General features: G+C 35.4%; 1 protein-coding gene across 5 annotated transcripts; it reads right to left on the reverse strand.

Annotated features, from left to right (window-relative positions):
- Positions 1-1,638: 1,638 nt before the first annotated feature.
- On the reverse strand, positions 1,639-25,098 carry CCDC18 (coiled-coil domain containing 18). Of its 5 annotated transcripts, XM_014250631.2 has the most exons (24): positions 24,352-25,098; positions 24,024-24,174; positions 23,298-23,465; positions 22,267-22,376; positions 21,351-21,479; positions 19,696-19,792; positions 18,817-18,938; positions 17,683-17,992; positions 17,382-17,482; positions 17,112-17,272; positions 16,387-16,607; positions 15,531-15,641; positions 14,772-14,903; positions 13,917-14,051; positions 13,233-13,310; positions 11,633-11,749; positions 10,148-10,315; positions 9,561-9,703; positions 8,967-9,130; positions 7,988-8,201; positions 7,311-7,410; positions 6,174-6,290; positions 5,599-5,743; positions 1,639-2,757 (listed from the first exon to the last, which is right to left on the reverse strand). In XM_014250631.2, exons 1-23 carry the CDS (start codon positions 24,489-24,491, stop codon positions 5,633-5,635), a joined length of 3,300 nt encoding a protein of 1,099 aa, XP_014106106.2. In that variant the 5' UTR covers positions 24,492-25,098; the 3' UTR covers positions 1,639-2,757; positions 5,599-5,632. The 5 variants fall into 5 exon arrangements, 4 of the variants coding, with proteins under 4 accessions (XP_014106106.2, XP_087916372.1, XP_087916373.1 ...); XM_088060246.1 differs by lacking the exon at positions 13,233-13,310; XM_088060247.1 differs by lacking the exon at positions 11,633-11,749.
- Positions 25,099-25,125: the final 27 nt, after the last annotated feature.

Here is a 25,125-nt window from a genome sequence, read left to right on the forward strand (position 1 = left end):
ATCTGCATTATCAAAACTGATTAATACAAAATTTGATTAATCTATAAACTGAGGCACTTGTAAACTACTTGTTTGGGTTTTTTTTAATAGAATAGCCAGCTTGCACAGTACTGTCAGGAAAAGCCTTGCCACAATTACAATTGGTCTGTAGCACTAAGTCCTCCACTCACATCTGTGGAAAGTAAACTGCACCCAGAGTGGGATCCCTCTGCTAAAGCTGTTTAGAATTCCTACACCTACAGCACGCTCCTGGTTCTTCTGCAACAGATTGAGGAATGGATTTCTTCCCTGATGCCTTGCTATTGTAGGAGTTCTAATAGGCATTACAGAAAAAGAAACCCAAATTGCAAAATGGTATGTGGATTCTGAAAGAGACAAGTTGTTGGACAGACTCCTCACATTTCCTTTTTGCAGTGCTCCCAACCAAGAACAGAGAAAGTAACCAAGTATGCTGCAGCGGAGAGCTGACAGGAAATGTTGAACAGACCAGCTTTACTGCATTCTTGCTGAGACTGAAATCTCTTTCAACACTTTCGATTCTGCAGTTGACACATTTAAAAAAATAACAGCCAGCCTGATGTCTAGGTTTTGGAGAAAATATTTTGCATATAAATTATGGATTAAAGAGAGGGGCATTTGGGCTGGCATTTCAGTGCAATTCATGTTTAACATACAGTAACTGTAGGCATACAACATTCAGGAAGAAAATCAGTCCCTTGTTTCTGTCCTGAGTGACAGGAAAAAAAGACCTTAATAAGCAATTAGCCTTATGAACAGCATTCAGCTAATTGCAACAACATTATGTACAGTAAAATGTTTTCCAAAACTCAACAACCCTGTGTAAATGCAGCACACTTCAGAAGAATGAACTTAGTGTTCCAGGACTTGCATAGATGTAAATTGGTTAGTAACTCAAGAAGAAGTAGGACACTACAGAAATATTTAACTGAGATTATATTTTTAAAAAGTCCATCCTTTCCAAAAGTAATGAATTGGCTTGAACAGTATAAGTGGAATTATTAACTTCTCAGGCAAGCAACAAAATAGCAAAACATCTAAAGATAAAATACAATTATGATTCTACTTATTTATCAGGTTTAACCTAGAGTTTAACGAGATAAGTTAGTTTACAGACAAAATTTTAGTGCAAATGCTATTTAGCTGATTCAGAGATTAAGCAAATTACTTTTGCTGCTCTTGCACATTTATATTTAGTGCATGTAGGAGGAGCAAATGAGGCTTTATACAATGCTAGTTAGTGGAATTCCACTAGTGTTGTGATGCAGCTGTAATTAAAGACTGGTTATATTTTCCACTTGAAATCCTGGTTTGAAGGACTTATATATTCCACTGCTTTAAAAAAAATCTGTCTAAAATTTGATGCATACACTTCTAGGCTGAAGGCAAAGTGATGCACATAAAGAGAGTTAAAAAATAAAAGTAGTTTAATTTGCAATTATTGCACTGGTCAACCTATTTCTAAGGTTTTCACTTTACAGTCAGGTAGAGAAAGAAATACCTTGATTTAAAACACAGAATATATTTATTTTAATTATATGTAAGTAACAGTGGTTTTTGTCACATCATAATTTTCATAATAGCAGAAAAAATAATCTGAAACTGCAGAAATACTATAGATGAGTGTATCTTGACTTGTCAATGGTAGCAGAATGTGTGGCTGGTTTTGTAGAACCACTTAATGTAGAACATGTGACATTTGTGGAACGTGTTTACATAAAGTGAAAGAGCCAGTACTGCCCAAGGAGTCTAGCAAACTGCCACTTGCAAAGTTTCTGGACTATCTCAGGTAAGTTAACTGGCCAAGATACACTTTTAATATGCAAAACACTTAACTGAGGCCTGGTATTTAAACTGAAATACATTTGATTATTTTCCTCTTCTTTACATCAAATAACTTTAGTAACTTAATTTCTGAAGTATGAGTCACATGTCTTAATGCACATAAGTCATGTGTGCATTAATCAGACTTAGACTGAGGCCTCAAAAGTGTATTTGCAGTTCCTGATGCTTATGTAAATATAAAAGTGGGGCCACTAGCCATCTATACCAGCTAAATTGTGTAGTACTTTTGAAAACCTGGAAATAAGTATGTTTTACAATGCATAGTTATGATGTGAATTTAATCTATGGGAATTTTTGTACGGATTTTCATTTGATCAAAAATATCAAAAGAAACAAGCGCAAGCTTTATGGTCCTGTCCAACAACTCTGCATCTCAAAGATACTGGTATGAAGTAAAGCAAGCAGGTTTTACCAGTGTCTATGATCAAATCAGTGACCCGAAACATCTTACAAACACGTCCATTTTAATAAGATGTTGTGTCTGCAACTCTGCATGCATACAAAAAAAGATAAAATATTCCCAAACAAGAATTGCTAATAAGGTACTACCATTGTACTTTTGTTTAGAAGTGAGATACTAAACAAGTACATAATTTAAAAACCTTGGAAAAAGATGACAGCTGAAATTCAACCCTACAACTTAAAATAAATAAATTTTATTCTGAAGTATAAAAGATAAATTAATATGTTATTATATGAAGGCAATAATCTCACTAACAGTTGGAAAAATAGAAATGTTGTCATCTGCTTCAGTACAAATAACTACATTCCTTATTTAGAAATACAACTTTAAAATGTCCTCTTTGGGTGCACAGTTATGATGCCAGTAACAGCATTTCTGGGTTACTGCTTGTCCAATAGGCAGCAGCTGTCATTTCTTCACAGTTCTTGCACCTGAAACAAAATATCTGTAATTACCATATCGAAATCAATTTTTACCAAGATGTTACTTTTCATTATTAAACCTTATCTTACAAATTCAGAAAAACTAACGGCAGGTCACAAGTCCATAGCTGCCATCTCAAATTCTGATTTATGTTATTAATGCATTTTGTTCACTATTTTTGTAACTAAAGTGCATTTGCTGTCTCAAAAAGCACAATTTACAAATTTTCTGATACCATATTAAGTTCTAGCAGATAAGGAAAATGTTATGCAGAACGTTTTTGAGAAGAAATCTTCATATGCAAATCTCTATAAAAACTTTGTACAGTTTAAATGAGCACTGTCTTTTAAAATAACTCCTCTGCATGAGGCTTAAGTTTTCATGTTGGATTGCATTTTTGTTCTTAGGTTGCTAACAGTTCGGGAAGTGTCTGTAAAAACCCCATCAACAGTATCAAGGTATCAAGTGGAAAAATCCTATAATGTCCACCAACACACAGCAAGAAAAACAGCAGTGTGAATGTAAGCTGTATATAGAAGTAAATGCTGTCAAAGCATGTTTGAGGTTAGGGGTTTTATTTAGTTTCTAGAGCTTTACTACCCCTACCCCTCCTTTTAAAAACAACTGTATATGCTGGATCTAATTATTCAAGGGTTCATTTATAGACAAAAACAGAGTTTTAGATGTCTTTAGAACATGATACACAGCAGTCATGTTTACATTAGCTAGTGCTGGAGCACAAGAGACTCTATCAGCCACTACTATTTCACATCATATTATACTAAGGTTCCTGCTATAAATTTAAAGAGGTTATATTGGATCACTGTTTATCTACCCATGCTTAGCTAAGTGCTTATTCTTTGAGGCATGCTATACATACTGTACACAAACACTTGTAAGTAGCATATAAGCAGCTTACAGTTAACATATGAAAGATTATTACAGTAATTCCTAATCTTTTTATGCCATGCACAATTTTTCAAAAACATTATAAAAATCACTTTTTTAAAAAGTCAATCATTGCAAGCACTAATTTTTTTCTTACTTACCATTTTAATACAATTTTACTTCTCATTTCAGAAAGAACTATAGTCACAAAATATTAGTTTGCTTTAAATCAAATTTGCCTTTCTAAAATTATCATTTTTAATACAGAAAATTACTTCAATTTCCCAGAAAATGAAAAAGCCATCCTTAATGTTCAGCAAGATATTTTCAGTTCCTTTATTTGGAATATTTATAACTTATAAGGGTAGCCAAGTGCTGTATTGTTACAAAATCTTCACTGCAGATTGAAGCAGAGTAAGAACAAAGAAAACTCTGTGACCTGGTTATTTTATGAGTCCCAAAGGGACAGTGTGGACCAGAACACAAATCAACCCTCCTAGCAATTCCTTCCCTGAACTAATATATTTTCTGTAATAAACAAGAAAGGCAATGTATTAAGAAAAAAAGAATGAGACAGACTGTACCCCTGGGCAAGACATACACACTGCCTCTCCACCCCTTTTCCCTAGATAGATTAGGTAATTTATTTTTTAGAACTAGGACAGAAAATTTCTGTGGAAGACTGGTCAATCAATCTGCAATGTGTTACTAATGGAGAAAGTATTTTCTTACATTATGTTAATATACTCAATTTTTAAACAAAGAAGGAACCATATAATATTCTATGTGGAGCCAGAAGCCCTCTGCAACATATTTCATGTTTTACACAGAATGCTTCCAAAATACTTTTTATCTACTTCACTACAATTAAAATAAAATTTCATTTCCTTATCCCAAGTCTTGGTAGGAACATGACCAAGTAGGTCTGTTTTCAAAGCCTTTCTTATATATTCTTAGGCCTCTTCCTACCCGGTATTCCTTTGCAAAAAGAAGACAATTTGTCTGGAAGGAAAGAGTCTAGTAAGCAATTGTACAGGGGCTAGCTAGGAAATTCTTTCTTTCAGAATCATCCCTCAGGACAAGTTGGAAATTATTAATGATATGTGTGAAAGGTAGCAGCAGTCACTGTCCTGTTCTTAAGCATCATCAATAACCTAACAGAATTCAAGATGGAAGAGCTAGCATTGCTTCAATTTGCAGTGAAACAACCTTCATATTCAGCTGTGACAGAGCCAACCCTCATGATCTAGAATACAGACCAAACCCCTTTGGTGTTCACACAGAAATGAGGCTTCTCTGATATCTCACCCTAGGGAAAACAAACACACAAATGCAGCATAACTAAAGTGGCAGAGGCCATCTTGGCTTTGGTGTTTAGCTGTAGCTTGGAATCATCCTTCACTGAACTTATTTCTGCAAGGAAGCCTGTTTATCTCAGATCCCCTTTGTACCTGTAGAGATTGATTCATGCACCAAACCAAAGATTTGATCACAGAGTTAGCTGTCTTCTCAAGTACTTCCATACACTCCTATTCATTATGCCAAAAAATTCTCACTTCTCATTCCCACAAGCATGATAGAGCACAGGTCTTTGATGCAATTAATTTTCACAAGATAGGTACCTAAGCCATAAGAAGCTATAATCATATATTGCTTTGTTTAATTTCAAAGACCACATCATATCATAGCCAGAAAATCAGGTCCCTAAAGATAATCAGTAATCAAATTTCTCCACAGAAAGCAGACAATTAAGAGTGTACCATTAAATTTGCAATTTTTAAATAATTCAACTAGTTTCATTTTAGGGGATTAAGATTCAGCAAACACCAGGCTATAAAATACAAGGATTCTGGGAGAAGTAATGACATTTACACTAAAGAGACAACCTATAATTTCTTCTAGGCTGTACAGTAGTGGCATTAAAAATTGATAATATGTTGTCTATCCAAGGTATGTTTTACCTTTCCAAGAGCTTCTAGGCAATGTTGTTTTCTTTCATTTTTTTTTCTTCAGCTGATTTATTTCCTGATTTCTCTGGAGCAATTCAAACTCTTTTTCACGAAGCTCATCTTTAGAATGCTGGAGTTTCTTCTCTAAGCTCTCAATCTGAACAGAAAATACAATTAAATCAGAACCAATATTTTACCTAAGTCAGAACAATTTTATGAAAAAAACAAACACACACAAAACAAACAAAACTCACAACTATTGTCAGTATTAACCCTGACTTTGGATTCCTCTGTCAGTTTTTTGATTTTGTCTAAATTTTCCTTTACTAAAAGAGCAGTTTGGGATCTGTATCATATCAAGTGAAAAATGGGTTTTCATTTTTGGACTGCTATAGCCTTGCAAAATCTATAGTTTTAATTGACGAACATTTATTTTTACTGGTACATTCCTTCCCTCTCCCTACAATATAGAAGAGTTTTTGTCTTCTAGATTAAATTTGGCCAGCTATTGTGTCCCAGGACCAGACTTTCTACAGAATTAGCTGCTCTTTGTTAGGGAAACCATGTTTTTGATGAAGAACAATTACCTGTTTATTGCATTCCTTAATTTCCAACTCTGACTTCTCTAAATTGCACTGTAATTGAATTATTTGTTGCTCCATTTCTCCCTTATGCTCATGAACTGTCATATCCAATTGTGTAATCTAGAGGTAAAATGGAAGAAAAGGAAATCTTTTATTTTGAACTAATATGCAGATAATATTATGCCATATTACAAACTATGAGAGCAAAATCAATGAAATTAATCCTTTGTAGCCTCAAGCATATTCTCTCGAGTAGTCAATATAAAGCTACCCCCTACTATTTCATTTAAATAGTGGCCAAACATAAAAAGAAAAGGGGAAATTGGGAAAAATCCATAAATGAATATATTAGGTCCTCATATATACATAATGCAAACCTAGTTCTCCTTTTCAAAGAAACATGTGTAGTTTATTACACCAATCCACCTTGTTAGGAAGTGCCAAATTTTGCCAAACCAAAAAAATTCAATCCATCAAATGCTTTGATGACTTCCTGGGGCAGTTCACAGGGTACTGTGGCAAAAATACATGGCAAGATCTGGCCTCCTTACAGTGTCAGTTTTTTAAACAGATTTATTCAAATCCCCACTTCTTTTCTCTGAACCTCAAATATTCTTGAATACAAAGGCTGGTAACTCCTTCAGGAAGAGGCTTATAATAAAATGACAGAAGCAGAATTTTCCCATGATGGGCATCAAATCCTGAAGCCAGACCAGAAGACTGAAAATATTTCAAGTGAGCTACAAAAATTTATTCACAACAAAGATATAATTTCTTATTTAGGGGTTGCTTTAATGTGAATCAAATACACTTCAGTGCAAACAAGGAAAGGAATCTATCATCTCCAAGCACCCTTCAGCACAGAACTTTCCTTCCTCTTAGCAAACATCAAGATGTGAACAGTTGTCCCATAACTTTAGCACTAATGAATCTTGGGGCAGGTTACGGAATAAGGCTTCTGATTTTCCTGGTACATAATGCTTCAGCAACATACAGCTGGTTTGAGTTTGGCACTGTGGCTGTAGTAACCAGTACTGTTTGAGACAATACATCAAAGCAACCAATCCTAGCAGGCTTTTTATAAATTATCTACTATATAACAGGCATAATTGTCAGTAACATGCTTGAAAATTATCTGACCTGAGCTACTCTTTGTTTCAGCTCCCAATTCCTTTCTTTCAGTGCTTGGTCCATGACAAGGAGTTCCTGCTTTTTGTCTTCAATTTCATCCTTGCAATACCTGAAATTCTCATACATTTAATTGCTTAATCAACATTCAGTTGCTTGGCTTCAAATACTCAGCTTGAAAATCACAAGATCTATTACCTACTTAAAGCATATTACCCTAAAGGTGAATTGATAGCAAGGAAACAAAGCCAAATAGAATAATTCTGTTGATTATACTCCAGGTGGGCAATTCCTAATAATTTCATTATTCAAATTATTTAGTTGGCTATATCAGGATTCTTTAAAAAAGAAAGTATCATTAATTTGTGACAGAAAGTAAACTGGACAATTTGTCTATTCTTATGATTACTTCATAGCTTTAGGATTCAGAAAATAATTTCAGCAGATTTTAAAACAGAATTCCCCAAAAAGAATTCAGCACCACTTTTAATAATTAAAAATGAGCCGAGGATCTCAAGTATCAAGTTACCTCATGGACACAAACCATCTAAAAATTACAGAGAGCTGGTCTCTATAAGAATAAAGAATAAGAACAGAAGAACATTAAAAAACCCCATTCAAACTACTTGCTATTCTTCAGGAATAACCAACATAACTAAGTTCTCTTGATGGAAAAGATACCAGCTCACCTAAGCTCAGTTGTTAGATCCATGATAGCAATGTTCTTCTCCTCCAGGGAGGACTGTGCATTCTGTAATGCATCTTGCAACTCCCGAAGCTGTGTTAAAGTGATCTTTAATTCTCCACAAGCATTCTGTAATGCAGATTCCAGTTCTGCTATTTTCTGTAAGGCTTTCCTGTGGCAAGTCTCAGTTTGAAGCAGCTTATCTTCAAAATCATTCACTATTTTACATACACACCACAAAAAAGAATGCTTAATCACCAGTACATCAGTCTTCATGCAACATCACTGCCTAGTAGCACTTGTGGTCTTAATAAATTTTCAGTATCACTATTTTTTAAGACAATCTAGAAAAACAGTGACCACTTTAAAAAAAAAAAAAATTATGGGGCCTAAGTATTTGCTAGTTTTATTCAGTTCATAATCAACAATTGACCTGAAACGTAAGGATACATCTAAAGACATCTAAAGGAGACAGTACAGACACAGTATAGTAACTGAACATACAGTGGTAGGAAAGTGCAATCAGAATTGCTGGTATTTCTCTGGCTTAAAACAATGATACAATTAAACTAAATGGAAGAAGATGGATTGGAAAGTTTATTTCCATAGAGATGTTCTGTATGTTTCAAAGGGATGCATTTTTTGAATAGCATATACCTTTATTAAAGCTAAGTGTATAATTTGACTATTACATTAAGAATCTGCATTATCAGTTTACAGGGAAATTACTTATACATTTCACCTGGGGTGAAGGTATATACCACAAAAGCGAGAATTTGCAAAAGCATGTGAAAAATGTTTGTGATTCTTTTGGGTTGTGGGGGTGTTGTTCATTTGGGTTTGGTTTTGTTTGGGCTTAAAGAGATTATTATTTTTTGACTCTTATGTACTTGATTATGAAAGGAGGGGGAGGAAAAATGTCTAATACATACAGAGGAATAGTTCAATGAATGGAAGCCTGAGAAACAAAATAGCCAAATTACCCTCGTTTGCCTTTTTATTGAGCTCTGATCTTGCTTCTTCCAGAGTGATATCCAACTGATTTATCTGCAGTGCTTTGTTTGCACCATCTTGTTTTAATTTGACTGCTGCTTTTTCCATGCCAGTAAGTTCATTCTTGCACTGAGCCATCTCCAATTTCATCTGTCTAATAGAAGTAACCAGAGCAAAATGAACCATGGAATAACACACTCTAAGACAAGTGCTTGTGACTAAAACAGAAATAAAAGTCAAGTTAAGTAGGCTTTTCTTGTAATCAAAGCTATATTCTTTAAGACTGGCAAGCTCCTGTAGAATGTACTATCTACAATTACAAGCAAGCTGATACAGTTATGATTTGAGCTGCTTTATGAAGCGCTATCTTAAGGCTAAATAGGTTGCCAGGATATGCATTAATTCCATTGGAAAAGTGTTCCAGAAAGTCATGCCTTTGCTAGTCAGAAGCTTCCCTTCTGATTTCCAGTCTGTGCTTAAAGAGACTGAAGTGAAAGCCCACAGCTGATCACCACTTCAGACAGAAAACACCCTGATCCATATGCCTGTGTTCAGAATACACCTCTCACCTACACTAAACCTACCTGATTGTAGAATTAAGTTCATCCACCTTCTTTCTGTTTAAATCTGCTTCGTGAGCAGCTAGGCGCAGTTTCTCCTCCACATTTCTCAACGTATCTTCTGCACATGCTTTCTGTTTCTGAAGCTCTTTTTCCAAATTGGATACCTATTTAAAATGGCAGTTAAAGAGTACTTTCAAATTGCATACAAAAGAAATACACATTCTTGTCTTGCAACTCACATAGGGAGAGTTTTTACACAACAGATTTCTTTATAGTCTGTATACAATTTAGAACTAAAAGTCTGCACATTTGAAAGACAAATAGTTTCTGGCAAATACAAGATGCAACTTTCTGAATTAATGCACCTCTCCTTAACTGCAGTCTAGGGTTTGATTTTCCAAGTACCTAGCCACTCTAATGCTAACTAGAATTTTTGATAGCTCAGAACCTGCATTAAGATAAAACAAGCTACTAAACTCTTTATTTTAGATATATCTAAATAATAATTATCAACTCAGTTATCAAAAAATATTCAATTTTATAGGTATTATGAAAACATATACAAGGCATTTAATTTCCTCTATATATGCAGACACTTCTCACCATACCTGTTTTTCAAGTTTAATTTGATTATCTTCCAGCTCCCCATTTCTAATAGTTTCTTGCTGTAACATTTGCTGCTGATGATGCAAAGTTTGTTGCAAGAGAATGTTTTGTTCACTCATGTCCTGAATATTCTGACCTTTTATTTTTATTTCTCTCTGTAAATAATGAAGCTGAAAAGACATTTATTCTCCATTACAATAAAACATTTTATTTGCAGTTGCATCAGCTATTCTCTCATAATGAACACAGAATCACACTTGTGATTCAATAAAACTTTTGGTTCTGAATTTAGCTGCATTACAGTTTCAACAGTACATAACAGACTTCATAATTCATCATTGAGTTATGCTCTAAAGTGAGGAAAGTAGTAACTTCTCAGTCAGTCACAGGTTTTGATTCTTGCTTTCTAAATATAACTTCTCAGTATTTTAAAAACATACATAGCAGATTTTTAGTTAGAACCACTTTTTTTTCTACCAGTCTTCTTTATTTCTCAAGTCCTTGTTTTCCCCTTGAGATTTTCTTCTCAGTCCTCCCCTTTATTTCTCTTTGCCTGCATGACAATAGTCATTCCAATAAAAAAGAGAATTTTGAGTGCCTAACTTGTTTTATATTGAATAGTCTGGTTTCTCAGTGGTAAATACAAGAGGGAACTGTTCTGGGTGGGGGAAAAAATAAAAATAAAAAAAGGGGCAGTGTTCTTGGAAAAAAAAAAATCAAAAAGAAATCACTAACTGCTCACTCAGAGGAGAAGTAGTAACTGGACTTTATTTATGAGAAAGTGGTCACAATTATAAAGCCTCACTTGCCACACTTGATGTTTCACACAGCATCCAGTCCCTTCATGTGCAGTATAAGAACAACAGGGTTTAGGGCTTAGGAAGCAGCAGTAAATATCACAGGCTTGTGTCTGACAATGACCACACAACTTCCATCAAGCTAATCCTGTACAGGGTCCAGCAATCTCCACTTGACTAAAGCTCTCAGCAGGTAGGCCAGCACTGACATTATCAGCCTACTATTAATTAGTTCACCCAGAAAAAAAAAATTAATTCTAATACTTAAAGTTAACTCTTTCAAGTAATAGTGGAAAACATGATAAAACTCAGGGTCTAGAAGTAAACATTTTTTTATGCCCAGGACTTCTTCCCCATTAAGATAGCTGAAAAACAGATCAATTCTGTGCACTTAAATTTATATTGCAATAGTGCTCTCTCTATTTTTTCCAAGATAATGCTTTGTTTCACATTATTCTTATTTTGTTACTTCTTTCAACAATTCATTTATCTTAGTGCTCCTTTTCCCTAACTTACCCCGAGTTTCTGAGTTACGATTTTCCCCTTTGCCCTCACAAAATCTATAATTTTTTCCCAGTTTACTTCCCATTCACAGGTCCTGTTGCAAATTTTGGCTGTTATTTCACAAACTTTTAGATTAAATCAATCGTAACAAGTGTTCTCTGCAAGAGCTGTAAAACAACCTGTTACCTCTTCAGACCTTTCTTTCAGATGATTTTCAAACATCTGTTTATTTTCTTGTGACTGGCTCAAATACAGCGCAACTTCTTCCTTACAAACATTTAGTGCTGACTCAAGCTGTCGTACCTAGGTGAATGCAATAATTATTTTAAATTACTTATTTAATTATTTTAAATTATTTAAAATTTAAAAGTTTTGTATTAACTGGTCTAAAAATTGTATTAAAAGACAGCTTTGTGTGAAACATCAGAAAAGCTACATTTTTATCGTAAGAGTATTAAAATAGTAATGGAAGATTATAGTAAACTTTAAACTGAAACAGTCTTCAAAAATTAAAATTATTTGCGAAATTCAAAACTATAATACTTTAGACTGTGTTTATATCAGATGAGACTTTCAGTTATGAGGAGAAATGCCAGTCAGTTACTAGAATTTAAAAGCAAACATAGGGTCAATACCAAATCATTAATCCATCATGTGTTATTACATATAGAACTGCATAAATAAATTTGGAATTATCATCATAAGTGAGTTGACACACATGTTTTTTAAAAAAAAACCTCAGATCTTAAAACAGTTATTTTCAAAAAGCTACCAAGCAGCACGATTTCCCTTTCTGCTCTGGGAGACAGTGCCTGAGTTTCACCAGATGAGAAGGGAAGAGCTTTGATCAGTGTCAACACGCTCATTTGGGTTTGAGTAATCTCTAACACCTTATAACCTTGAACTGATAAAAATTATAACAAACAAACCCCCAGAGATCTTAAGGCATAGTAATTAAGCTTTTCTTAACCATTTGGTTTCAATGCTAGGATTCCTCATCAATGAGAATTGTCCTGAATTTAGCTGCAGAATGTCTAATTCTTTCAATTTTGCAATCAGACTGCCAGTTTTCTAAACCATACTGGACTTTGTGTATCTATCCCCAGCTGATTCAAGAGCTTTTTGAAGAGAAATTACTACATGTCTTAATTTTAAGTCTCTGGAAAACATCCCAAATACTACAAAGCCACTAGAATAGAGAATTGGTCCAACACAAGCTCAGAAAGAGCATGAAAATAGCAAAGTCCCTGGTATCTTCTCCCACTGATATCCTGAAGATTTAATACTTTGAAACCTGACTGGGGTAAATCTGCACTGGTTTATTAAAATCCTTTTACAAGTGCTGCATGGAAAATGTTTATCAGTCAAATACTAGGAAGAGCTAGAGATGGCTAAAAAACATGACCAACATTGTAGGATCACATATATCTAAAATAAATTCCATATTTAGACCAAAAGCACGTATAACATTAGGTCTATGAGACAATGTTGGACTTTAAGAGTACCATAAGTACAAGTTTGCCCTATTTGTAACTACAGTAATCGCATTAAGCAATTATGCATTGCATAATCTCTTACTTTAGGTTTCATCATACTACTTTTAATTTTAAAAAAAAGAAAATAAAACAAAATTAAACAGAAAAGAAAGAAATATTTCTGATAAATGACTTCTAGAATATGAACTTAAGACATTTATATAGAACAGTTTTTCTATAAAAGATTAAAGGAAATACAGTTAATGCAACCTTTAAAACTATTACTTGAACATTATAGAGAGCTTACTAACTTTGATTTTTTCTTCTGTTAATTGACTTTCCAGCATCTTCAATCCTTGATCTTTCTTGATATTTTGATTTTCCATTTCCTGTTTTTACACATATTTTTATTCAAGAGAACCAAATATAAATATTACATAACATTAATCTAATGTTATAATGTTATAAATATTTAATAAAAACTCAGAATCAGAATCAGGAAAAGAAGTGCAGATCAGTGTATCTAAAACACAATTGCTTTTACAATATATATGTACATAATACTCTGAACTGAATTTGGTTGCTGAGAGATGTCTCTTCATATTCTGCAGCAGCAGGCATTATTAAAAGAAACAAAACATTATCATACTAGAACATTATTGTTTTTCCACCTAGTGCAGGATTGATGCAATCATTCTTGATCCAGATATCTTTCCATTCATTAGAGAGAGTCGCCCAAGGGGCAATCCAGAGGCATAAAGAGAATGCTAAGACAGAAAATACTGAAAGGTCATTAAAATTTGTACAATATAGTAGTAGCAGCAGTAATTGGTGACTACACTAGATTCAGTCAATCACTCAAACAAGAATTTAGAAGCAAAAACATAAACATCTTTCATTTTTCTCAATCTTTCCATGTATTTATGGATACACTTTTCATTATTTTTAGTCACTTGTTTGATTTGCATTTAAACAAAGTCAAGAGCCAACCTTACCTCTCTATTTCCTATTAGCAGCTCATCCAATGATTCAATGTGATGCTGTTTCTGTATAACCTCTTGTTGTAACATAGATATTATTTTCTCTTGTTCAATGTATTGTTGATGTATTGTCTCCAGCTGTGTCCGAAGCTGTCCGTAAGTAAATCGTAATTTATTTTAATAAGAATTTGTTCACCTAAATATGTGATTCTATTCGCCCATCATTATTATAATGAAAATTAAATACATTACTGCCATTGACAGTATTGCAGTCTTAAAATTATCAAGAAATCCCAAGCACTTAATATCTTAAATCCAGATAAGAATGACGGCAGAGTGTAATTGTCTGTCACCAGCCAAGACAATAAGACATAAATACATTCTTTACTAAAAGATGAGAAGCTTTGAAACAGCTCGAAATAATCAGTTATATTTCTAGTCACATGGAGAAACAGACTTCTCTAGAGACTGAAAACCCCCCAACGGGTCTCCCAGAACAACAGATGCCCATAAGGCTCAGATTGGCAGAGGTTCAGCCAATAAGAACATTTTTAGAAGCTGTCATGCTTTAAACCCAAAAAACTAGAGCTATACTTTTTTTGTGTGTGTGTGTGTGTTTGGAGCAAAGAACAACACTACTCTTCCTAAGTCCTTATTTCTCTTCAGCTGAGCAGGATATGAATATTTCAGAGGGAAAGTTGTATAGCTAGTTAGGTGGAAAATGCACTAACATCAGGGAAAGTAAGGAAAAGAAGGAGCTTTTTAACATAACTTCAAATGGATGTGTATGAAAATTACAAGACAAATTAATATAGGGAAAAGATACCAAATATAACAGTCATACACACTACTACAAGATAAAGGTCTTACTAGGTCAATCTGTCTCTCCATTTCTTTGTGCTGCTCAAGGTGAAGCAACTTTTCGTTTTCAAAAGCAGAAGTTATTTTCTCATGTTCTTCACTGATAGTCGTTTCCAGCTCATGAATGCATCTGTTTTTTCCCTGGGAATTGCCAAAATAGAAGGACTCAATAAAAACATTTAGTTGTGATATTAAACAGTGTTTTATTTGATCATCTGGTTTCTAGATTTCATAAAGGAATAGCAAACAAAATTCTGAAGTTACACAGAGCATGTGTCATCTCAAAGGATGTCACACCTATACCACAGGTACAGAATAGAATGTCAGTAAATGCAGCCACTACAGAGAAGCACCTGCCTAGGTGGATTATGGCACAGGTAACAACTCCTGACAAAGACAAAAAGAAATTCAATCTTCATATGGATAGATGGAATCTTTAAAATACACTTTTGAAGACTTTTTTGTTTACAAATCTACATGTATTTCACTGAAACAAATGGGAATTCAACAGGGCCAGACCTTCACTGCACGTGTGGCCACAAGGAGAATATAACATGTTCATTAATAACTTACCACATGCAAGGGCAGGCAAAAAAGGATGTTTTATTTCAAACATGACTCAGTTTTTAAAACCTGCATTCCTAAAATCTGCACTGATTATTCAGAAAATTTGAAAGTCCACACATTTTGAATACAGGGAATACTAGCGTCAAGTTAAACTTTTATGTCTTTCTAAATAAATGTGGATTCCCACTGAGAACATTTTACCATGAGTTCCTGTTCCAGCTTAGCATTTCTTTCTGCAGCAGTGGAATAAGCAATAGTCTTTTCTTCCAACTGTTTCTCAAGTGCAGAAAGCTGAGAAGACTTCTTTCTTATCTGAAATTAAATATGGCACAAAACAGCCCATAGACAACTGTTTTAGTTTTATTCAAATATTTGTATGCACTTTCTTATCACCAATTCCATTTTAGCTACTACTATAGTACTTTTAGTAAGTAGTTTGGTTGATTTTGTTGAACCATGTATTACTTACAGAAAATTATTCAGGACAATTTACTTACAATTTATCCAATTAATTATCAATGACATAGTTTTACATATTTATAACATTTACATTCATTATTAGGAAATAACTGCAAAGCTCATTTTGCTAAACTCTACAACACATTAGCACCAGAATGGAAACATTACAATTTAATTTATTTACCCTGAGAAAAGCTGAAGCTTAAATTTTTTCTTTGGTGACTCTCTGGTAATGATGTTCATCTCTAGCAACTACAGTAACATTTAATGAGGTAAAATACAACTGTTCCTTCAGCCTGTTTCCTAGGATTACCCATCAATTCAACCACACCAGAGCAACAAGGCTGTGTGTATTTTTCACATAACAAATCAAAGCAGTAACAGAAAAGCCTACTAAATACACCAGCTTTAAAACAGTATTTCTGAAAACTAACAAATTAGGGCTGCTAATTCTTTCTGGCTGCTGGAAAGTTTAGTTTGAATTTTTCTCCAATTAATCAGATTTCAAAATTATATGGCAGTTGCAGTTTTTCTGCAACTATTTCCTTCACTACCTTTGATTACTGAACTGAAGAAAACAGTGCTATTAAAAACTTACTTCTCTCTCTAAGCTATTAGTTTTTGAAGCCTTCTTCAATAGGTCTTCTTGTATGATTTGAAACTGACTGGTTCTTTGAGCCATGCTGGTCCTCAAGGCAGAATTCTCTTCATCTGCTTTTATCAGTTTAGTGCGTAGCTCCTCTACCTCTTTCTGGAATTTTTGCCTCACCTTTTCAAATTGTTTGCTTATAAGTTCCAACTGTTGATATTTTCTCCTCTCTCAAAGGAGAAAAAAATAAATTTAAGATTAATTTATAAAAGCACATGCAAACCCATAATTTAACTGAAAGCAGTGACTCATGAAAACAAACAAAAACCCCAACAAAAACCAAGAAACCAAAAAACAGAATAAAGACAAGTGCCCTGATGTAATTTCATGGATCAATCCAAACAGTAATGACAAAAGCAATCAGAGAAACACTGTAACAGCAGGATACAGAGAAAATAATCAACAGAAACATAGACTTTAGCACAACCTGCGCAAAGTAAAAAATACACAGTTCCCTTTCAACACAACTCCTAGCTCAGCTATTGCTGAACAAGTAACTTAAGCAGCAAAACAAAGAAATATATTCTCTGGAGAACATGACAATTTCTAAGGTGGCAAAATATTCTCCGTTCAACCAAAGCACACTTGCTGTAAAACCAACTTGAACCTCTGCAGAACATTTCTGTTCTGTGGATTAATTGGATAGAACTGCACAGCTATTTCAGCAAGCTTACCTCCTGGATTTCTGATCAATTTGACAGGTTCTGTTTCCAGGTCACACAACCTGCTGTTTTCTTGTCCTTCATTACCATTCGCAAGATGATCAGCTCCAGTACAGACAGTTAAGTTTTCACCAGGCTTTTGAATTTCTGCTCCTTTCATTGGCAGTTTAATGCTATTATGAAGGAGGAAACAGCTATTTAACATTCTTTCTACATTCTAGTTCTAATAGCACCTTATTATCTGCCTATTCTTGCCATAGTTCAGTAACCAGAAAGCTATACCTTAGATCTGCAATCAAAGGTTTACTTGATTCACCACAAGATTCAGAGGTAGCTTCTGTTGAGGAACTCAGTAGCTGCTGTTTGAAAGGGTGCCATTTAACCTAAAAGTTAACACAATATAAAGGTCAATGAAAAATCAACATTTTATTGCTTCACACCTTTTATTGCATCCTTAATTCATGTGTTATACTGACATATAAATTTTAAGATACATGTATCAGGATATTAAAAGTTTGGATAACTCAATCCTTAAAATTATTCAAAACATAATGCACTGTTAAGACTATATCAGTTACTCTACCTCTTCAGATGGACTTAAAGACAACTGAGAAATAATGGTTTCTAGTATATTGAGCTCTTCCCTTGAAACCTCTATTTCTTGATGACATAATTTCAAGTGGTTATGTTGCTGTGCAGTAAGTGCTGTCAGCTCTTCATTTTCACTTATTAGACCATCTTTCTCTTTAAGTACTATTTCTTTTTCAGAAAGTTCACTCTGAAGCTTGATGATCTTCTGATCAGACTGACTCAGCATTACTGTCATTTCAGTGTTCTTTGCCTCTAGAGCTTTAATTTCTTCTTTTGTGTTGTGATTCTCTTTCTTTAATTGTCTAAAAAGACATTTAAAAGGTATTTTTATTACTAGAAGCAGAGACTTACTCAGGAGACTGAAGCTAATGTAAGGGTGTTTATACACTGCCCACTCTTGCCAAAATGGCCTAAAGAATGACAATTAAGACAGGAATGTGAGTGTGGACAAAGCATGTAAATTGAGTAACTCAAAAATGTCTGTGCAGGTGTTTGTCCAAACCTAACAATTCTAAAGACAACCAGCTGATGGTTGCCTTCCCTTATTAAAGCAATGAGGGAACTACCAAGGAACTTCTGAAAAAAAGGGGGTTTCAGCTTGAAATGAAACATACAGGAATATAAAAACTTGTAACAGTTGGAGTTGGGATGGAAAGCAGTCAAAACCAGGTTTGACTGTTCCATAAGCTGCAGGCAGCATCACAACCACCACTGAGGCCTGAGTGCAGCCTCCCCATCAGATGCCAAGAGTATCCCTCATTCCAGCTAGGGACTGACAACGTGGTATACAACAGGCAGGGACCCACAGCTGGCAGTGCAAGGGGACCCCCAGGGGGAGCAGCCCAGGGGCAGAGCACAGGTACCCAGCAAACCAGGCAGCCCTCTGCCCTCAGGAGCAGCCACTGAGCCAAAGAACCACTACCCCAGAAGGCTTGGGGGGGGAGCTTCTTCCTGAGAGTGGGGGGCAGCATGTGGGATTAAAATGTTTAAAAATTAGTTACAGAAAATAAGTAGAAATGCATTGGTTTGAACTGTATGAATTGAGCAGAACATTCACAGTGACAACTGCAACATCCAATTTCTTGTAAATAAATGTGCAGAGAATTTTTTAAAGCCTTTGTGTTACCTTAGTTGCTCTTCTAGGATGTGTAGATCCTTTTGGTAGCTGATACACTTTTCATTCAACTTCTCTTTTTCTTTTTCACAATTAATTAAACGTTCTCCCAAAACTACTTCTTCAGCTTTAGCCTTAAAAAGCAATTTTTTTTCATTACTGTATAGCAATAAACTAAGCTTCCATGGTCAAGAGGCTATTTTTAAAATAATGTTATGAACACTATGCTCTTTCTGTAAGTCAGTAGATAACACTATTGCTCACTATTGTGAAGTGAAGAAGAGGCAAAGAAGTTCTTTTTTCCTGTCATTTAGGAAAAAATTAACTTAATATTTTAGGGCACATTTGAGGCTGGCAACCTTGCTCTACAAGGAAAGCAGTCTAACAACAAAAAAAAACTCTCTGTAAGAACTAACTGTATTTTTTTCCTCCCACAAGGCAGGAATGATTAACAATTCTGATTATCAGAACTTAGGGAGATTACTTCATTTTCATCTTAGCTCTTCTTCAGCACATGTTTCATCAAACAGCTTATACATATGGAGGAAAAAGAGCTTTTAAAAGGATCTTGTATTTTTAAAATCTAAAATTTCCAGCTGGCAAGCAGGAGACAGTAAGAAACAGCAGCAGTATTAGGATACTCCAAAGATGCAGACTCCAAAGATCCAGACTGTGCAAAGACAGTATAAAATTATACAACTGAATTTATCACCACAAACAGTTGCTTATCCTGTCCCACCTCTTTTAGGACTTTGTCACCAACAAGTGGAAACAACTGACTCACTGATGAACTGCTGGGCCTATTGGAAGAAACATCTTAACACCAAATTACACCAAATTACAACAAATAACACCAAAACTGGCAAATACAAGTGAAGAAAAAACTCTCACCCTTTCTAGTTTTTCAGTTATTTCTGCTTTACACTTTGTGAAAGCTCTTGTCAGCTCCTCCACATTCAACAAAGCTTCATTTCTTTGCTGATGTGCTCTGCCAAGCAAAAGATGCAAACCAATTTTAAAACCCACAAACTCCAGACATTAGTGTAACTATCTTCTCCAGTTAATAAAACAATTACTACTGTAATTGCTCCAGGTACCTCCTTTCTTCTTCCAACTTTCCAAGCCCCAGATATCACATGAGACTCTGTTCCAAGAAACAACCCAGGCTCCCCACTGCTCCCCTCTATCACTCCACTGCCCCTTCCCCTGTCATTACTCATTAGGGAAGAAGTTGGCAGAGTAACCTCAGCACAGCTCAGGCGTGCAGTCTGTCCAGGACAGCCAATACAGGCACACAAGAATTGCTGCTGCTCAGTAACATTTCTTTCTTCCATGAAGGGGGCTGGGGATGGGGCAGTGCCTCATCTAAGTACAGCCAACCCTCCAATCGGTGTCTCACTGAGGACCAGTGCCCATTTGGAGATGGCAAAAGTATTCAGAGAAGAGGCTAAAAGCATTTCAGAATAAAAAAATTATTAAGCTAAAGCACTTCAGTTTGCCTGGGTAAAGAAGAGTAAGCTGTTGCAATTACTGATTAAAAGTAAACCACAATAACTGTTGATACTAACCATAACATCACACTTAACACCTGGTAGAAGCTCAGCTTTTCTGAAGTACAAAAATATTTACATTTACAACTAGTAACTAAGTACAGCTAGTTCCAACCCCACATGCTCTGAAGGAACAGCAATCACAAAACAAAACATTTCTTCAACCATCATTGCAAGCCCCACAGTATTTCAGGTTTTCTTGCCATAAGAAGGTCAGAAGTAATTTCATGGGTAGAGCCACAAGTCAAACAAATAGTTTGCATTTAAAAGGTTCAAGAAATGCTTTTCCAAGCCATGAATTCAGGTAATTTTTTGCCCCAGGTAATGCCGTTTAATTAATAAGGAATGTATGGATCTTTTAATTTGTTCTACTCACTTCTTTAAATTACATTTTGGAGGTGATAGGAGTGTTCATAGCAACTTCCAACAGTCAGATTCCCTAATCCTCCCAAGTAGTGACAGAGCCACTAGGCTAAAGGAGGAAATAGGAATTGGAAATGGGGATTGAGATGGACTCACAGCACCCTTTTCAACAGCTATCATAAAGGCAGGTAAGATTAAGGGTAACATTAAAATGTTTTCTTGATTTAAGTTGTTCTTTTGTCATTTTCCTCACACCAAGGAATATTGCTCAATACCAACTACTGAGCATACACTGCGGGTTCTTGCAAGACAAAGACAAAAATAATTCAGGAAAAATATATTCTGCACACTGAAGTTTTCCAGTGCAGTACATCTATTCTGAAGGGAAAAAAAAAACAGCTGATAAACTGGATACTAGTGTGTGATATCAGCCTGCAGCTACCAACTGATTTCAAAATTTTAAACATGCACATTTAAATAATCAGTACCTTCCCACATAATTTCCCCTTTTTTTCAAAATAACATCCTTAAAAAAGAAAAGTAATTTGATTCCACAAAGCAAACAACTTCCAATGGAAATAAACACTTATTGCTCTATTATTCTATGCTAATTTATTAAAATTAGTCAATTACCTCCTTTCTTGCTTGCTTTGTTCAATTAATTCAATTTGCAGATTTTTATAGCCCTTTTGATATCTTTGCAACATGTGTTCTCTTTCCATTGCTGTTTTCTGATTTTGATCTAGTCTATCTTCTGCATCTCTAGCAAATAGACAAAGCATAATAAAAAATAAGAACTGTTTGTAAAAAAAATAGATTGCTGTTGTTCTTTAGTGCACACATTGTTCCAGAACTGCTAGACAAATATGCTGTAACTGTCAAAACTAGGTTAGAAACACCCATAGTCTCCAGACTCCCCAGGAGTATGTCTGCAGACTGGAATGGTGTCTAAGACTTATCAGCAGGCACCAAGTGTCACAATTGTCAAGGACCCAGAAAGCTGACTTTGTGTCACGAGCTCTGATCATAGAAATCATATTTTGTCTGCCAAGAGGTGTGACTGGGAAAGAACACTAAAATATAAATTTAACATAAATATTTTTACCTTTTTTTTTTACATCTTCCTGACACCTCTGAACAGTGCTTACATCAGCTTTATCTGGCCATTTGCCTTGATTAATGTATTCATGGAGAAAGAATTCTTTATGTTACAAAGAATATGGTCATGTTCAGAAATATATATGCTTGTTACAAGAGAATATATGTGGTCATGGAGCAAACAATCACCCTATCCAGTTGTAAGGGCACATTCCTATTCAGCACACATTACAAACTGGTTTCTTTTACCAGTCTTTATTATTTTTTCTCAGTTTCTTGAAGTACATTCAGCACAAACTAAACCACCTCCCTCCTCCTATCAATGGCTCTGAAATTCAAGTTTCCCAGACCCCAGATTACATGACCCACACAGCACCAGAAATTACCCCTAAAAAGAGATTGGACTAGCAGGAAGACAACAATAAAATATTGATTTAAAAGTACACGTTACTTCAGAATTTTATCTTGAGCTGAAACTTCTGCTTCCAAATTTACAATCTGTTCTTTCAACTTTGGAATGCTGACTAAATGTGTAGCTAAAGCAGCCTCAAGATATGAAATCTGAAATACAAACATATTTGGGGTTTCATTAACATTTGCATATATACAGGTGAGAAACAGAAGAAAAATCTGCTTACTGAAAGAAAGTGCTCTTAACCCCACTGTAAATTATGTTTATTCATCTACACCACCTTAACTCCAATTTTCTGCTCATTTAACATTCCTTCCCGTTCCAGTGTGATATTCTGTCTAGCATAATATATTCTTTTTAGTTTGATCTTGTCTCTTGCTTTTCCCCAGAAATTTATATCCAACTACTTCTTCTTTCACTGTCACGCAGTCCAACATTTTGCTAATCTATTTATTTATACTATTTTTGAGATAACGTTTTTCAAACAAAAGCCACTAAGGATAGCTATATTATATTAATATTATATATAAACCACATAAAAGAACATAGTTGTCCTGAAACAAACCTGTACAGACAAGTGTACATTAAATCAGTAATGGTTTATTACATACAATATTCCCTTCCAACTCATCTTCACTTTTTTCAAAACAGCAATATTAATCCAACCTGAGAGATCAACTATTTTAATTTCCTAGACAAATGACTACTGTGCCATTATTATTCCCATTAATGTTTCAGACATGTGAATGTACAGCATTAAATGCATTACTGCACTATTTTCTTTTATAGTGTATTTTTCATTCTGTGGCTTACTGTCTTTAGACTAAACTTTGGAACATAAGTATATAGAATTCGTAATTAATATAGTTATTTTGCTCACGGAGAAATAGACTCCAAATTATCCTGTCCAAGATTAATACTGATTATTAAATATATACTAAATATTAAACTTACACAGATTAACATAAGACAAAACCCAGCAGATTCTTGGAATTCTAAACTCAAAATCATGCTCACTGGGCGTTTTGGGGCTTGTGTTTCTCTTTGATGAACACAATAGAGATACATACTTTTGTTTTTGATTGCATCAATTCAAAGTTCATTGTTTCCACTCTGTTCTTTAGGTAGTAGTTCTGAGAAGTCAAAGATGCATTTTGGTCATGAAGGGCATCCAACTTCTCCTGAAGATGTTCATTTTCTTCCACAGTTTTATCCAAAGTTGTGGATACTGAGTAAGACTAGACATAAAAATACATTTATAAATATATATATATATACATTATTTTATTATATATAAATATATATACATTAAAATATATCATAGAATCAAAACCAATTTGGGTTGAAAGGGAACTTTAAAGGTTATTTACTCCAACCACCTTGGAATGACCAAGGACAATCTGAAGTAGATCAACTTGCTCAGAGCCCTGACCAACCTGACCTTGAATGTTTCCTTGGATGGGGTATCTACCACATTTCCGGGCAATCTGCTCCTGCGTTGCACCACCCTCATGAGTAAAACAGTTGTTACATCTTGTTGCATCTAATCTAAATCAGTTGTCCTGTCGCAACAGGACCTGCTAAAAACTTTGTCCCTATCTTTCTTACACACCTCAAGTACTGAAAGGTGGGAGTGGAAACTTCTCCAAAGAAATGTACTCGAGTGATACTACTTAAGAGTGTTCATCTGACACCACTGTCTGATGCTGCAAGCCCAGCAACCAAAAATGTTGAAAAACATAGCAAAGAATAGAAAGCAAAAGTAGTAAAAGGAAGTAATGAACTGAAATATTTACTTTGGATTTTCTTTGAAAATCCTGGCGAGATGTTCTACCACAATTCTTCTTCAAGCTGGAAAATCCTTGACAATCGTAATTCGGCTGTACAAAGTCTTTCAGAGGGACGTCTATCACCTCATCGAAGCAGTGGCTGTAATGTTCACTTGTACTAGTGGTTGGAGGAAGAGCAAAAAGTCACTACTCCTTTTTTTTTTTATTAGGTTGCTCATAAAAACTATTGAAATGAAAAGCACAAAAGGAGCTAATTGCACTGATCCACCACACAAAATACAACAGACTCTCACTACAAGAGACAGGAGGTCCTCATTTCCAGACACGCTCATACCTGGATAGCTCTTTTTCTACAGTTTGTAGATTTTTTTCAGTTCTCCTCAGCTGATTCTGTAATGACTCTACATTTGCGAGCAGGTCGTCATGAGAACCACTTTTAGAGCAAGTCCACATACTACATTCCATTGGTAACATGGATAAGGCTAAAGTAATAGTTAATATTAAAACACTGTTAAATGGGCATGAAAACTATTTCTAAAAACAAAAAGGAGAAAAAATACAATAAAGAAAAAAACTGAATTTCCAAATGTAGACATTCATTTCACACACTATTCCTTCCTACGTTCACTAGATAAATGTAACAAATTGTCCCTTTTGTAAGGAATTCTGTATGCATTCATGAGGTACAAAAAGCTTCATGACTTGCCATATATGAAAACTGGAAAAACCTGCTATACATTATTTGCCAAAAAATTCTCAGAGATCTGGCAGTCCCGTGCAGCTGGCGAGGAGCCCGAGAAGCGAACGGCGCACACACGAACGCGCAGAACTTGCCTCGCTGCCCGCGACCGGCGCAACGCGACACGAAAGCGAACCGGCCCCGGGCGGACGGGCAGCACCACAGGCAGGGCGGGGGACGCCGCAGGACCCCGACCCAGGGGCCCGGGCTAGCGGAGAGCTGCTGTACGGCGCGCTCGCGGCCGTCCCTCAGCTGCGAGCGAGTGGGTGCCGGTGGCGGAGGCTGGCGCCGCTCCAACCGCGCTCGAACCGCGCGGGGCCCTCACGGCGCAGACGCGGCCGCGCCGCCGGCGCGCTGGGGCGGGAGCAG

The sequence above is a fragment of the Pseudopodoces humilis genome, chromosome 10, assembly GCF_049639895.1.
Source record: "Pseudopodoces humilis isolate 2021_Gansu_Grassland_sample_001 chromosome 10, ASM4963989v1, whole genome shotgun sequence".
NCBI lineage: Eukaryota > Metazoa > Chordata > Aves > Passeriformes > Paridae > Pseudopodoces > Pseudopodoces humilis.

What these genes read in the sequence shown, in the direction of transcription:
- CCDC18 (XM_014250631.2), bottom strand. Translation starts at nt 24,491, where the DNA reads ATGTTACCAATGGAATGTAGTATGTGGACTTGCTCTAAAAGTGGTTCT. An exon ending in ATTGATCAGAAATCCAGGAG is followed by an intron (nt 16,608 to 17,111) that starts GTAAGCTTGCTG and finishes TTCTCCTTTGAG; the next exon opens with AGAGGAGAAAATATCAACAG. An exon ending in AGCTGGAACAGGAACTCATG is followed by an intron (nt 14,904 to 15,530) that starts GTAAAATGTTCT and finishes GGCAATTCCCAG; the next exon opens with GGAAAAAACAGATGCATTCA.